Source organism: Diadema setosum, chromosome 13, assembly GCF_964275005.1.
Source record: "Diadema setosum chromosome 13, eeDiaSeto1, whole genome shotgun sequence".
NCBI lineage: Eukaryota > Metazoa > Echinodermata > Echinoidea > Diadematoida > Diadematidae > Diadema > Diadema setosum.
Window position 1 is genome coordinate 3,720,318 of NC_092697.1, and position 14,629 is coordinate 3,734,946.

General features: G+C 40.0%; 1 protein-coding gene across 1 annotated transcript; it reads right to left on the bottom strand.

Moving 5' to 3' along the window:
• Nucleotides 1-2,721: 2,721 nt before the first annotated feature.
• On the bottom strand, nucleotides 2,722-12,880 carry LOC140237098 (trafficking protein particle complex subunit 12-like). Its single transcript, XM_072317037.1, has 12 exons — nucleotides 12,865-12,880; nucleotides 10,846-12,227; nucleotides 10,025-10,141; nucleotides 9,329-9,442; nucleotides 8,855-8,993; nucleotides 7,923-8,035; nucleotides 7,204-7,276; nucleotides 6,435-6,508; nucleotides 4,865-4,963; nucleotides 4,090-4,187; nucleotides 3,593-3,680; nucleotides 2,722-3,030 (listed from the first exon to the last, which is right to left on the bottom strand). Exons 1-12 carry the CDS (start codon nucleotides 12,878-12,880, stop codon nucleotides 2,788-2,790), a joined length of 2,556 nt encoding a protein of 851 aa, XP_072173138.1. The 3' UTR covers nucleotides 2,722-2,787.
• Between the last annotated feature and the right edge of the window lie 1,749 nt (nucleotides 12,881-14,629).

Sequence of the window (14,629 nt, forward strand, 5' to 3'; positions counted from 1 at the left end):
TGTACACTGGTATGAAGCATACTATATCATTAACATAAAGTATTTATTCAAAATTCATATACATTGTACTGTACATCTAGCTAACCTTTCACACAAGAGATATGAAGGTATAACAACAAATCCGCATCTCAAAATTTGGCCTACATCTGCAGATTTTGCCGGATGCAAATAAGAATATGACGGGAAACTTAAATGCAATCTTAGAGGGAAAATGAAATGTACAAAGATTACAACAGTTTTTACTTTCTCCTTCAAACGTCACAAATTCAGTTGAACTGGAGTCTATCACTGCGTATTACATGGAAACGTTATTGTGATTGGGCCTGTGATGGCATCACAGAATTCACATATATGAACATGTGATTTTTGTCTTTTATTGCACAATTTGATGGATGATATCACTGGACCTTTGAAATACATGTCATGGTACACTGTAAAATACAAATATTGCTTTTTCAGAGGTGTAGCATAACACTTGACATCCCTGCAAAAGTTATATTTCCAGAAGAGAAGCATGCAGTGCTGAGGGAAAATAGTGTCTCAGGGGAAAATATACCTCCCAAGGGACTGTCTAGTATTATATCACAAGGCAATATTTGTTATATTAATTATATGGTCTACATCAATACACCATCAATCCATTCAAGCGCTATTGGGATGCGCTCAAATTCTTGAAATGTATTACCTGACCTGTGTCTCTGCTCGCAGTGTAACAAATTCAATCCTCGCTGCATTAGTCATATGATAGCATTATGACCAATCACCGACCAGTCTTCATGTAGACCGTTATTAGAATACGTCATAGGTACATATGACATAGTTCTTAAAAAGAGATGTATGTGGCATCTATGCATATTTTCCTTTCATTGATTTGTCAGTCATATAACAGTTACTTACACAATCTGGAATTAACAAAGGCTAAATGGGAATGTACAATGCTGGTGTCTACAACATTTGATCAGCCCACTGTAAGCACTCCAAGCAAAGGGAATTGGTATGCAAATAATGCACGGGACAGAGTGGATCGGTGAGAATTGGATGCGCAAGTTTAACTTTGGAACTGTTTTTACCTAAGAGAGCAGCGATTGTGTTTTAGACTGTTTCCAAAGTTATACAAGAACATCTAATTCTCACTGATCCACAAAACAGGCCTGTGCATCATTTGTTTAATAAAATGGGCCCGCAAATTCATGAAATTCAACCTTTTTCCCCCATCATGCATCTGGTATACTTACAATACTATGCAAGGCTTGAGCGATGCATTCAGATTTTACCACACGCATGGCTCAGTGTGGATCAGTAAAAATCATTGCATGATAACTGACCAATCAGATTGCAGAGATTCTAAAGCCCATTTTATAACATAAAATAAATTGCCTGTCTTCTCAACAACTCTGTATGTACCCATCAAAAAGGATCAATCATATGAGTAGGTACTACAGTGCTAAAATTTGCAATATGCCCTGTATAACTGCTTTGTAACTGCCTGGAGTGAGGCGCAAGGCTTGCCCCTCATAGCAGACAGCGCTCTTTGCTAGCATAACAGTAGTCAAGGAGTAGCCAATAGCAAGGAGCACAGACTCACACAAAAGTTCAAATAGTTAACCCGTTCCGTACGGGAACCTGGTGGCCTACGTAGTCTATGAGCATTTCATAATCCAGTATGGAATGGGTTACGGCTTCAAAATGATAGGTTGCACAATTTCTGCAAGCATGCTGGGCACACACACGCACAAAGCAATGTCCTCCATATTGGGAAGTAGGGCATTCAAACCCTCCTGGTGATCAAAGACATGCTGTATACGCCAAATATTTTGCAAGTTTTTATTTTTGCAAATTTCACAAGTCAGTTGCTATTCATGAAATTAAAGACACATGCAAATAATGACTCTGATCCCAATAAGAACTTGACGCACACATACATTTCTCCCTCTGTTCAGTACAGTACTCCACGATCACAAATTCACCCACTCCCAAAATCATCAGGAGTCTCGATTTGCGATAAATTTAGACTCACTAAACGTATGGTGTATGCAATATAATATAGTACGCCCTCTATAGGCAGTGAGTATTAATCTCTTAATTGGCACTCGTACACTTGGTTGTTACCTGCCAAAAATTGCACCCATCTCCACATGCAAAATGATGCAAGTTAAGCTATCACATGGATGTAAATTGGGTAATGTGTGAATTACTTACAAACAAGATGGCCAGATACTCTGTATTTCTTATTCATCAACAGCTGGTTCATGAATGTTTGAGCCAAACAATGAAGACTGTATACAAGCAGATCAGGAGGTCGTAGGTTCGAATCCTGCTCGAGTATGTACGCCCATGACTTTTTTTATCATGGCTACTACTAAAACACTGATCAATTCAGTGCTTATTTACGTCGATATAGGGCAATTTGTCAATCAGTTGAAATGAACATTTTTTTGTTGTTGTCTTTTTAGACATAGAAAGGGGTGGTCCAACTGATGAAGCATGATTGTAATGTAACCAAACAATACTAAACTCACATCATGATACTTGTAGTTCATCATATTCTTGATGGTCTCTACATTGTAAAACCAGAAACATTTGCTGCACAAAACTTTTAGCGAATTAGATCTGACACTCTTTTTTGCAGCATGAAACTTTCATGAATTGCCTTTGGCATTCAAAGCTTTGTGCAGAAAAACACTTTTGCATGCATTTTACTTTCGCAAAACTTGGCTCCTCCCAAACCTTGTGGAAGTTTCATGCACGCAAAAATATCTGGTTTCACAGCAAAAGCTTCGGCCTCGATCACGTCATCTTGAGGCAGCCGACATTGAAGCCGTCCCCTTTGCTCCGGCTCACCAGCCCCAGGAGGTTCTGCTTCTTGGCGGCGCTCTTCGATGACTCCAGCTCGTACAGCGTGCAGAGGTTGAAGACCAGTGCCTCGTCCAAGTACTGGCTGCCCTCGTGGTTGACCAGGTTTTCCAGAAGGGAGAGCGCCTCCTTGAGGCGACCCAGGTACAGGCAGCACACCGACACATTGTTGATCGCCTGGTGACGATGGGCAGCAAAGGAGAGACCACGGGAGACGAAACGTCAGTGAAAGCGAAAGCAACAGCACATGCTTTCGTCTTCTTTGTGAATGTGTTTATCAAAAATTTCTGTTTTGTCTGTCGTGGAGGAGGAGATTTATTTGTGTGAGATCACTACACTAAGCACTCTACATCACTTTCATCAAATAAATCTTGGTTGCTTTAAATGAAAACAGATTCTCAAAAAAGTCTGGTAAATGCACATTACAACTTTGTATAGCTGTGTTCCATATATTGTGAGGATGACAAGATCTGTTTCAGTATGCATCATATCCTTTTTCTTTTTCAACCTCCTTCTTTCCTCTTTCCCGTTGTCTCCTAACCAATAGTCATTCTCATTTTTTCTTTCTTCCCTCATTTTCGTAAGTTTTTGATAACTATAACTCTGTTCCCTACAGGTTAGCCATGAAGTTAAGATGGAAATCATCTTATAATCATTTGTTAATCTTTGTAATAAGGAGCTCCGACAATTCACAGATACAAGGTATGAGAGATTGCAAGGTGACAACTGTCTTACTTACCATAAAGTTCCCTGGTTCAATCTTCAAAGCCTCGTTAAAATGCTTGTAGCCTTCGGCATACTGGTTCTGAGCAACTTTCAGGAATCCCCTGCGACAAAAAAAGCATAAAAGATAGCACATATAGGTATACAGAAAGGAACAAGATAGTTCATTGGAGGACATCAATATGAGTCTCTTTATATTCCAATTGACCTGCTGTCTATACTGACACAAGAACATACACACAAAGCACAAATACAGACACACATACACAGTCACAAGTATGTTTATAACATCAAGTGTGTACATTGCACAGAGGAAACTGCTACATCCTTTACATTGTTCCAGTGACGACAATAGATGAGCAAGAGAATATTTGCCCACATTTCTTGGACCAATGTTAATATTAAAATCTAAAAAGTGTCATTCATCATGTTCACATGGGCTGCTGGAATAACAAATTTGCAATGAGTGGCAGCAAAATGGCCACATGGAGGGTTCCAATCCACTGTTAGTACCTGTTGATGTGAATTCTGGCCTGATCTTCCTTGCCTCCCAGAGCCAGCTTCTTTTCCACATCGCTGTAGGTTTCCTGGGCAGACTTCAGGTCTCCTAGCTATAGAAGACACACACAAAAAAATTTCATTCTTTTATTTGTTTCCTTACCCGCACTTGAAGAGTGGAATTCACGCTTCATGCAAACATTTACTTTTCATTTTTAGAATGTTCACATGCAAAGGTACCTTTAATGTATGAGCAATGAGCTGGGATCATTTGACAAAAGTTGCAATCTTACTACGTAGTCTCTTAATCCTTTACATGCCCTGTCCCATAGCCTAACTGGCTAAGATTCAGCATCAGCATGCAGTAATCCATTCAAATTTGACCTAGCAGGAAAGATAGCTAGCTTATGCAGGTTTAGCAATGTGCCTCAGTCCAACAGGAAGGCCATGGTGATACAATGGGGATCAGGGGATTAGGTAATCTCTGTTCATAGACATATACTTTTCAAACATCTGTTCCAATTGGAGTAGAAGGCACTCAAGTGTGCATGCCGGTCGACGAACTAGGCATGGATAGAGTTAGCAGTGTTTTAGTCAACTAAATTCATTCTCTAATGAAGTACATGTGTATCCAAGATTCCCACACACATTGTACATAAACTAAAATAGGGGTCTTGCTGGTAATGGAGCAGAGATGAAGAAAAATGGGAAGTTTCCCATGTACACATGCAATGCCATCATGACCCCCAAAGTTTGGGAATGTTCATCAGGAGACAGTGATTTCTCTCACCTGGAGATAAACCCTTGCTATGCCACAGAGAATGTTGACTTCATTGTCCGGTTCTTTTTCAATCAGGGATTTGAACACATTCACAGCCTGAAGGTATTCCTAGAAGGGGTCAAAGTATACAAAAATTAATGATAGCTATCAGACTGTCAATTTCATTTTCATTCATTCAATTCATTTTCATTTTGAAACAATCATGTAAGAATATGTGTATGAACCAAATGTCTACACAGAGAAGATGTGGCAGTGGAACTGATCGTAACCACCCATAGGTTGTGTCCAGGGATGATAATGATGATGGTGATGATGGTGATGATGGTGATGATGGTGATGATGGCGACGATGGTGACGATGGTGACGATGATGATGATGATAATGATAATGGTGATGATGGTGATGATGATGGTGACGATGGTGACGATGATGGTGATGATAATGATGGTGATGATAATGATGGTGATGATGATGATGGTGATAATAATAGTGATAATGATGAAGATGTTACACTGTATGACAGGAATAGTACCAAGAACGATGGGTAATAGGTACATGAAATGATCTTGGCACAAATATATTCCTTTGATTTTCATTAAAAAAATATAAATGTCAAGCAAGTTTAAATCCTGTTCAAGATTGAATTTTCATTCAACTTTGTATTTCTTTTTCTATTTTCAAGATCAAATATTCCTAATTTGTACCTGTTCCTTTCTTACGCTGGTAATTTCAACTTTGCAAACTTCTATTCATCAATCTCTGAAAGTGTAAGAATAGCATTGCTATCTTTGAATGAATAGAGTGGACTGCATAAATGAAAGAAATAACCCAGAGTACTAGGAATAGCAGATGGTACAAATGAAAGAAAATTCACCCAACCACCACTATTTCATGTACTAATAATTGTTACACTATAGGGCTCACACCTATAAATAAAATGGACTGTCCCAGACCCCTTCACAAATTCGTACCAAAGATACCAAAATAAATGAAGAAAAAAATTAATTAAAAATCAATGATGTGGTTTGGCAAAAAACTGAATAGCTGTAGATATTGAGTATGAATTCCTCTACAAACTGCATTTTGGTTGGAAGATGAAAGCTTTTCTGATGGAATTTGAGGGGACTATATTTCATTGGGTATGTGTACGGAAAATAGGTGATTTTTTGAGTGACAAGAACTCGTAGTCTGGCTTTGCGGACCCTTGGACAGAATTTGAGCCGAAGAATCCACCCTGGAAATTTGATGGATGAAAGGGTATATCTCACTTATCCAGGTTAGTGAAGCTGAAACACCTCATTTCTCCTGGCTATTTTACAGAATTTTTTGAAATTTGCATTTTAAAACACGTCTCTATGGGGAATTATTTACCCGTGTGAGCCCTAAAAGCAACTCAACAGTAATAATCTATGACTGTCAAGAAACAGATAATGAAGCAACTAAAATCATATGAAAGCATACATATCATCTATCAATCATCAACTGAAATCTCTGTGTACCAGATAATCTTTACGTTCATTTGACCATCAGATCTACTCAGAATATCTGCAGCAAGTTTTCTCAAATAGGACCTACTTACCTTCATGCTGACCAAACAGTTTCCAATGGAATGCAACACTCGGACCTCTCGAGACTTCCAAAGGTCAAGGGACGCTGCCGAGAAAGGGAAATGACAAATTGTGAGGATAGTGTAAGTATGATAGACACAAACACACATCAATAACAGGAATAAGCTTCCAGCATAGACATGCACTTGAGAAGTGTTGCCTGATAAATCGATAAACTTGTCATGTGTTGTAACATATAAATTATCAACTACACCCTTATCAAGACACATTTTGATACATTTATAACATAAACAGAATGCTTTCAAATTTTAAACATGTATCCAGCTTCGTAGTGACATGTTTTCTGCACTGTAATCAGCACATCACTTGGGTTGGCAATAACATGTCATGATATCCTTACGAACTTGTGTCCCAGCAGTGCCTGAAGTCCACATACTTTGAGATGTGTCTCTGGCTGCATTTATGAACTTTTCCTTGTTTGAAACATGTTTCAATACACACTTTCAAAACGGGCTTGCAAATGCCTTCCGCATTGTGTTTTTCAAGTTGCTGCGGGAGGGGGCAACAAGCACGCGCCCTTCTTTATGTTTGGTTATAATAAAAGAAATATTTATTGATTGATTTATTTTCATTTAAATTTTGATTTTGCGTCCCCCTTTCAAGAATTCCTGGATCTGCCCCTGCATATCACAGGCAATACTAAGGCATTGATTGGATTGTTGTTGTTGTTGTTATTGTTGTTGTTGTTGTCGTCGTCGTCTGTATTGAAAATCTCATTACCTTTTCTGTTTTCCTCCGATAGTTCAATTTGCTGACCGTACTCCGACTTCCCCTCCCTCAGGTTCTGAATGATCTGAAATTGGTCAAAACAAACATGGGATGAAAGTTTGAACTTTATCATTAAGAATTCCCTCTTTAGGAAAGTCAGAACCTGTAGTGGTCTCTGCAGCTGTTGTCATAGTTGAATGGCAATTTCACTCAGCTTCACAATAGGTTGTATGCCATGGACTGAAGCATATTGTATGATGGAACAAATGATGCTCCCCCAAAACATAAGTATCAGAAAATATCTTCTTCCAATGATGGATTATTATAGCAGTAGCCTAATTTCAATAGTAGAAGAGGACATCATAATCCAACTGGACACACAGTATCTTATGTTGAGAGGCCCCTGTTGACTTTGAATGATGAATGAATCACTTTGAATAATGAATACAATTGTACATCCAAAACAAACAAACAAAGACCTAGAAATTGCTACATAGCGCACAGCCAATGATCTGAAGCTGTCATTTTGACAACAGCAATGCACATTTGTCCACACTCAAAGATTTTCGTTAAACCTCAGTAAACAAAATTACTGTAGAAAGCCATTCATATTTGACCCAAGCAGTATGGGCCGGTCAAAGAAGATTGCCTCTCTTGCCCACCCATCAAACTCACGACAGGCAGGAATTCTTGATATCAACATGACCTTTGACCTCTGACCTCACTCTTACCCTCTGGCAGATGGTCAAGATGGCCGACAGTCTGTCCAGGCACACCTGGTGCTTGCCGACGTACATCGGCAGCTCGGCGTGGATGACACGGAAGGAGAAGGGAATGATGGAACCTGTTAAGCCCAGAACATAAATGTGCAATGAGAAACTACAAAACGTGTATGATGTCATAACAGTTATGATCTCATGATAATTATGACATCATAATAACTGTGACACACAACAGTGACAAGAACTCAAAGCTTCTCTATGAGCAAACTAGAAAACCATTGTACACACTGTCTACTAGTTTAGCAATGAAGATTTTTTTTTTTCTTTTTTACTTTTCTTCTGTGCCTCTTTCCAGTTCTTTTATCTTCTTCTGAAAATAGGTGTATCTGTGTATCTGTGTGTGTGTGTGTGTGTGATTGTGTGTCTGTCTTTGTGTTTGTGTGCATGCAAATGTACAAGCCGCTGAAGAGCTGCTATCATTATGCCGTTGTAAAAACCATCAAAATTTCAAATCAATCTTTCCAAATTACTGGTAACTCATGAAGCCCTTAAAAACAATAAATCAAGGTTTCATAGAGTTACCATACCAATATTCCATCCCGCATCAAAGAATACTTTTGGGGAAGTCATGTAGTTGAGCAGATTAAGATTGGAAATCTTATGACGAATGTTGCATAATGGACGTCAAAAAATGGTGTAACACAGACTTTCAATTGATTCTTCCACCATTTCAATGGTGTGTAGAGCCAGTGTTTATTCAAAATCATCGACAAACAAGTACTTTCGCCATGAACTTGCATATTTCCTTTAAGAGAGATCTTTAAGAGTTCAATTTTACCCGTCACTCTCAACCCCTCAAACAACAACAAAAGGATGATAAATAAAAACAGGAAAATGCAAAATAGATTGGATCCGATTTGCTTTGCAGTTTCATAACTCACCCTTTCTGCCTGGATAAAGGTCAGGGTAGTACTCAAAGAATAGATCGGGCTTGTCCATGTTCCCAAAGGGATCCAGTTCCTGCTCGGCAATGGTGAATTGCTGCAGCTTCATGAGGACCGCAATGCGTGTAAACCAGACCTGCATGGACACAATTCATAGTGAGGGCGCTATTTAAAGCAAACATGAAAAGTATTATGACAACAACTTATAAAACAATATTGTTCTTATGTCATTGACACTCACCATGTTTTGTTTCTCTGTAAGAGTATATACACTAGAGTAGTATGAACACTTTCTAAAGAAAACCACAAAAAATGTTTCCAAAAAAAAAACAAAATTATCATACCTTGGGCACATAAATTCCAACAATTTTGGGGCATAGCACCAGATGATGCACCCAGAAGCAAAAAAAAAAAAAAATAAATAAATAAATAAATAATGATCGTACACAAAAGAATGCATGCTCTCTTTACCTGCATGAGGTGAGGTGTGTGTCTGGACGGCAGGCCTGATTGACCTTTGCCCTGACCTCCAGAGGTCAAGAGGAGACCTGTCAGATCAATGGCAGCTCGCAGACAACCAGCATCCTTTAGAGGGGTGCATCAAAAAAAAAAAAAAGAAGGAATACAGGACCGTCAACAGCAAAAATGATGATAGGTGTGATGAAGAAATTCATGCACTTGCAGGAATTATTATCATTGTTATTATTATTATTATTAATATTGCTATTATTATTATTATTATTATTATTATTATTATTATTATTATTATTAGTATTAGTATTAGTATTAGTATTATCATTATCATTATTACTATGTATTCAGCCAAATAAAAATGACAATAACAGTTACAAAATGTACATTCACATGGTAATGACACAGTTGGCATATATATAAACACAAATGGTATGAAAAAGAATAACTTCATTTTTCAAGAAAAAGCAGGGAATCTGTTCTGCATGTACTGAAAATATCACCAAATTTAGACAGCAAATGATCCCAGTATTTCATATTCATAAACATCGTCTTTCTGGTACATAATGACATTTCACATACGTTCCAGCTGAATGTATGTCATTTGTTTCTACAATTCTACACGATGAATAAAACAAGATCGCACAGAAGAAAGCGGAGCCAAGTACTGCAAAAGAGTGCAGGAAACAAACTCACCAACAGCCGCTTCAAGCCGGCCTCGTCTCTGGTCACCTGGTTGATGGTCAGCACTGACCTCTTGGCGCATTCCTGCTCACCCATGGAGCGGTACACCAGCTCCTTCACCGGGTCTCCCTGCAGTTGGAGCAAAAAGAAATCCCAGAAGGCATCAGGAAGGGTGTCTTGAACCACTGATCAAGCTACACATCATAAAATTGGAGCCTAGAGATTGGACTGGAGTATAATTCATGTACATATACTACTTGGCATTTGAAAACTAAAACAAAAAACAAAAACAAAACGAAACAAAGAAATAAAGAAGGTGATCTGCACTGTCCTATACCAACAGTTTTACTTATCCGTGTGTCGACTTTGATAAGCCAAGAGCAGCCATCAGTGTGCTTTCCAATAATAGCTGACAAGGACAAAAAAGTTCTCTTCATTTTCACAGGAGTAGAATAAACAGTGGCAGTTGTTGAGTATGAAACTTGATGGGGAATTTTTCAGGGACTATGAATGCAATACAGGTCACATACTATGAGAACATCATATATGCTGCTGACGAAAATATAAGAATTTCGGCAATGGTTTGTTCCAAAGAATAACCTCAGCTGACATAATCCGCTATGTATTTATTATGGCAAACAAGACAGTCAGAATGAAATTCCGCTTACAATGAATTAAAAATTCAGGCCACAACGTTATCCGCTCTATGTCTTCTATTGTTTATTTGTGCGGTTACAACAAAATGTCAATACAAAAGAAAACTGCCAGTCCCGAGGACTTTGTTATAATGGGAGTCCACTGTACTGGAAATATGATTTTCATAGAGTAGTTACCTGAGGTTCTTCTACAATGACTCCAGGCATGGTGAGATGGTCCCTGACCACATAGTCGGTTCCCTGGAGAGCAATGCTTCTATTGGCAAGAATCTTCTGGGTGGCCTCCGACGGCAACCAGGCATCGTGTCGACGGTCGCTGTCGCTGCTCCGGAGGGCGGCCACGAATGGGTCGTCTCCTTCCTGTGAGCTGCTGGATTGGAACGGGGCTCGGGGGCGGGAGGGACTCGGGTTCACCAGTCCCGAAGGGGCACTGAAGGATGACATGAGCTGATGCGGAGGGCTCAAGTTCTTCTTTGGAGTGTCCGGATTCTTCTCCTCTTGCAACGTGCTTGGGAGGGACGGTGTTGCTGGAGTTGATGGTGATGGTGGGGCATTCATGGTTGACAATGTTGGCTGAACTGCGGGAGTTGCTGCAGTGGTAGGGGTGTCAGCATTGGTCTTACATTCTGGACCTTTGGCTTCCTTGTCGCATTCTCCATCAGGACCAGGGCTTGCTGGTGCAGCCTGGAGCGGATCAGAAAAAGTGTCGTCCTCTTGGAGGGTGTTCTCACCCAGTTCAGAAGAGCTCTTGGTGATGCTGTCTTCCAGCAATGATGTATCTGTGTCTGGACTTTCCAGGGAAATGGCGGTTCCCAAGGCTTCCTGACTGGACTCTGCCTGGCTGCTGTCATCTCCAGCCTTCTTCTCCTCCTCTTTTCCTTCCACCACCTCAACCTCCTCCTCATCCAGTTCGTTCTTCCCGTCAAAGCTGTCATTGCCCTGATCTATGCTATGTTCATCTTTGTCCTCCTCGGACAGAAGGTTAGTCGAATCCATACTCACTGTGTCTGGGTTAACAGCCATCCCTGGCTTTTGATCATCATCTGCAAGCAAGTTGGCCGAGTCCATGCTCAACGTTTCGCTGTTCACGCCAGCTGCCTCCAGCGATTTGACCGACACCTCAGACCCGATCCCCAGCGGGTCTTCCATGATGCTAAACCCTGGTCCCTCGGGAGAGAGGGGCGTGACTCCGGTGGATGTTGGTGGGGTGGAGAACAGGTTGTTCTCATCCGCCCTGGCACTGGAGAAGGAATCAAAGAAACTACCGCTGCTCTCCACCAGGGCTTCTTCTCCTCTGAAATAGTTGGCAGCAGAACTCAGCTTGCCTTTTCCAGCACTGTCATCAGAACCTGGTAGGATCGCATCACCCACTCTCTCTGGGCCTCCGCTTCCTTCCTGGTTTGGTTGGTTCTTGGTAATTTCTTCTTGGGCTGAGGGGTTACCATCAGTGGACATGAAGGGACTCTCCACTGGAAAGCCTGGCGACACTGGCTTTTCTACAGTGCCTTGGTCAAATAGGCTGGCATCAAAAGGTTTGGGGTTTGGAGCATTAGATGCTCCTACACACAGAGAAGGACGGTAATGTGAGGGGAAGACAAAAATAACAATTTACTGTCAAAATGAATGAATTGTGATGAAATTCAAATCATGCAAATTATACAAGTGAATGTACTGAAATCCAGCAACTAATATCCAACAAACAGGTGTGTACTACCCATAGATATGAATATTCTGTTTTCAGTTGAAATGAATTAATCCATTCGCATGACTGACCAAGTTATTGTTAGCATTCACTTTATTGATGTATGGAAATAGCATGCTATGGTGATTAATTTTGGATGCTTGTGACAGTCAAAAGAGGAATGATGTTTATGATGCTCAATGATCTCATTTTATATCAAGCGGTCTATGATATGATTTTTTTTTTAAAAAAGAACAATTTACAAGAAGCTGCAGGACAATTCATTTGAAAGTACACAGATGCTACCGTACTTGGCGTTTCATGGCAATTCAAATGTATGTAGTACATTTCAGTCCACACTTCAAGAAATGGAAAGGGGAAATCCTCCACTGGAAAAAGTCGCACCAAATTAGCTGTATTCATTAAGTTTCACTAATACTTAGAACAAGCACAACAGCACAGACATGCGGATGGGGGTAGGGGCTAGGAGGAGGTTGGTTATGCAATACATGTACCTATGGGGTCAGCCATGGGGGTTCCTTCTTTGTCCGTGCCTTTGCCCTTTTTGATGATCTGTCTGACACACTTACACGCACAAAGAGGGAGAGAGAGGCAAAAGTACAATGCATTGTGATTTGATATTTGTGTACACCAGCAAAATCCGGTCATTAACCCGTTGAGGACGAGTCCCGAGTATACTCGGGCAGGTGTCTATGGGAAATGCGTGTTGTAGCAAAATCAAACCGTCCCCAACGGGTTAAAGTCCCGGTCACAACCCACTGTGCGTGTTTTTAGTCTGTACGTTTTTGGTGGAGACCAAGGCATTCAAGTTTTTTTCTGAAAACGTGGGGGGAGTGGCAAGAGCAGGGAGTTATGTCAACCCAAATATACTTGGTATGAATCCGTAGCCCGAACAAAGCAAAAGTTCTCCATGTTCTAAAAGTGCTACGCGTGGTCCAAAATCCGTACTGAGGTGGTACAGTACTTACTACATACAGATCCCAAAATTTTGCCCACATTTTTGTAAGTAGACAGCATGCGCTTGCAAATATGGTGTGTTGTGACCGAGGCTTCATACACATCAAAGAATCATTTCACTGTAATGGCACAAAATGTATTCAGTGATCACAGTGAAGCGTTAGAAAGGCAGGAAAAACATACAGACAGAGAGAGATTAAAATGACAAGTTAATGTTAGAATTACCTATCTGTTACATGTCAAATGGCTTGAACAAGATGGACAGAAATGAAAGCATGATTGACAGCCGAATCCTTACAAGTTGACCCCCGAGGGATGAGGTTCAGAGTAATTTGTTATTTGGTGTCAGGATTGAGCAGAAAATAAGTGCCTCACAATGTAGTGTTCACAATGAAATGTTAATGACTTGCAGTGGCCCTCTTGTGCAAATACTGTGCTAGCATTTCTAAAAGTGCAATTTCCACATATGATCTTAACAGAATGATAGCAGCTTTATCCAAAAAAAAAAAGTATAATAATAATAATTTCACAAAATATGTTGACACAAAAAAGTCATATTTCATGGGTGGTGAGTGATGACATACATGTATGCAAATAGGAAGAAGTGAAAGCATTATGAACTCACAACTCCCATTCGCATATAGACGTACACAAAAAATAACACTACTTAACAGCTTATACCAGAGCCCGCACCAAGGTTCAACTGTGCGTTTTTAAAGCATATAGGTTTTTACATGTAGCAGGCGGTTAAATTTTGGACATTGTTGTGGTTGATTCATGGACAGCTTGCATTTAAAAGTAAATAAAACAGTATTTGTGCACACGGCACATGCGACTCCTGCGGTTTGAACAGCTACAGTGAGCAGAGTCTAGTCGAAGGCCGTATAAAAAAAAAATAATAAATAAAAAAAAAAAACACGCAAAATGGTGTATGACGGAATAAATCATGAATTGGTTAGCTTCTTTCGTTGGGTCTGATCTGTCAAGTGTTGGTTTATCATGGTTACATGTACGATGTAGACTTGTTTCTGATTCTATTTCTATTTAAATTAAACGGATAGGGGCCTAGGTCTAACTTTAAAAATAAAAGGGGAACAAACTGGAAAATTCTACCCCGTGCCGTGTCAAGTAGAATCTAAGTCCGCACAGGCATTGACATTGCCACAGCAGAGTGAATGGAAGATATCTGTCTGTTGTGAGGAGCTGACCATATCATTTACCGACCGTACAGTGACAGGCCACCGAACAACAACAAAGAGGCAGATTTATCGGTCTAAGTTACGTTATGCATGTTAATAGATT

Coding starts and splice junctions, on each gene's coding strand:
- LOC140237098 (XM_072317037.1), bottom strand. Junction 8,036..8,854: donor CCTTTATCCAGGCAGAAAGG/GTGAGTTATGAA, acceptor TGGGCTTAACAG/GTTCCATCATTCCCTTCTCC. Junction 4,964..6,434: donor ACTGTTTGGTCAGCATGAAG/GTAAGTAGGTCC, acceptor GACCCCTTCTAG/GAATACCTTCAGGCTGTGAA.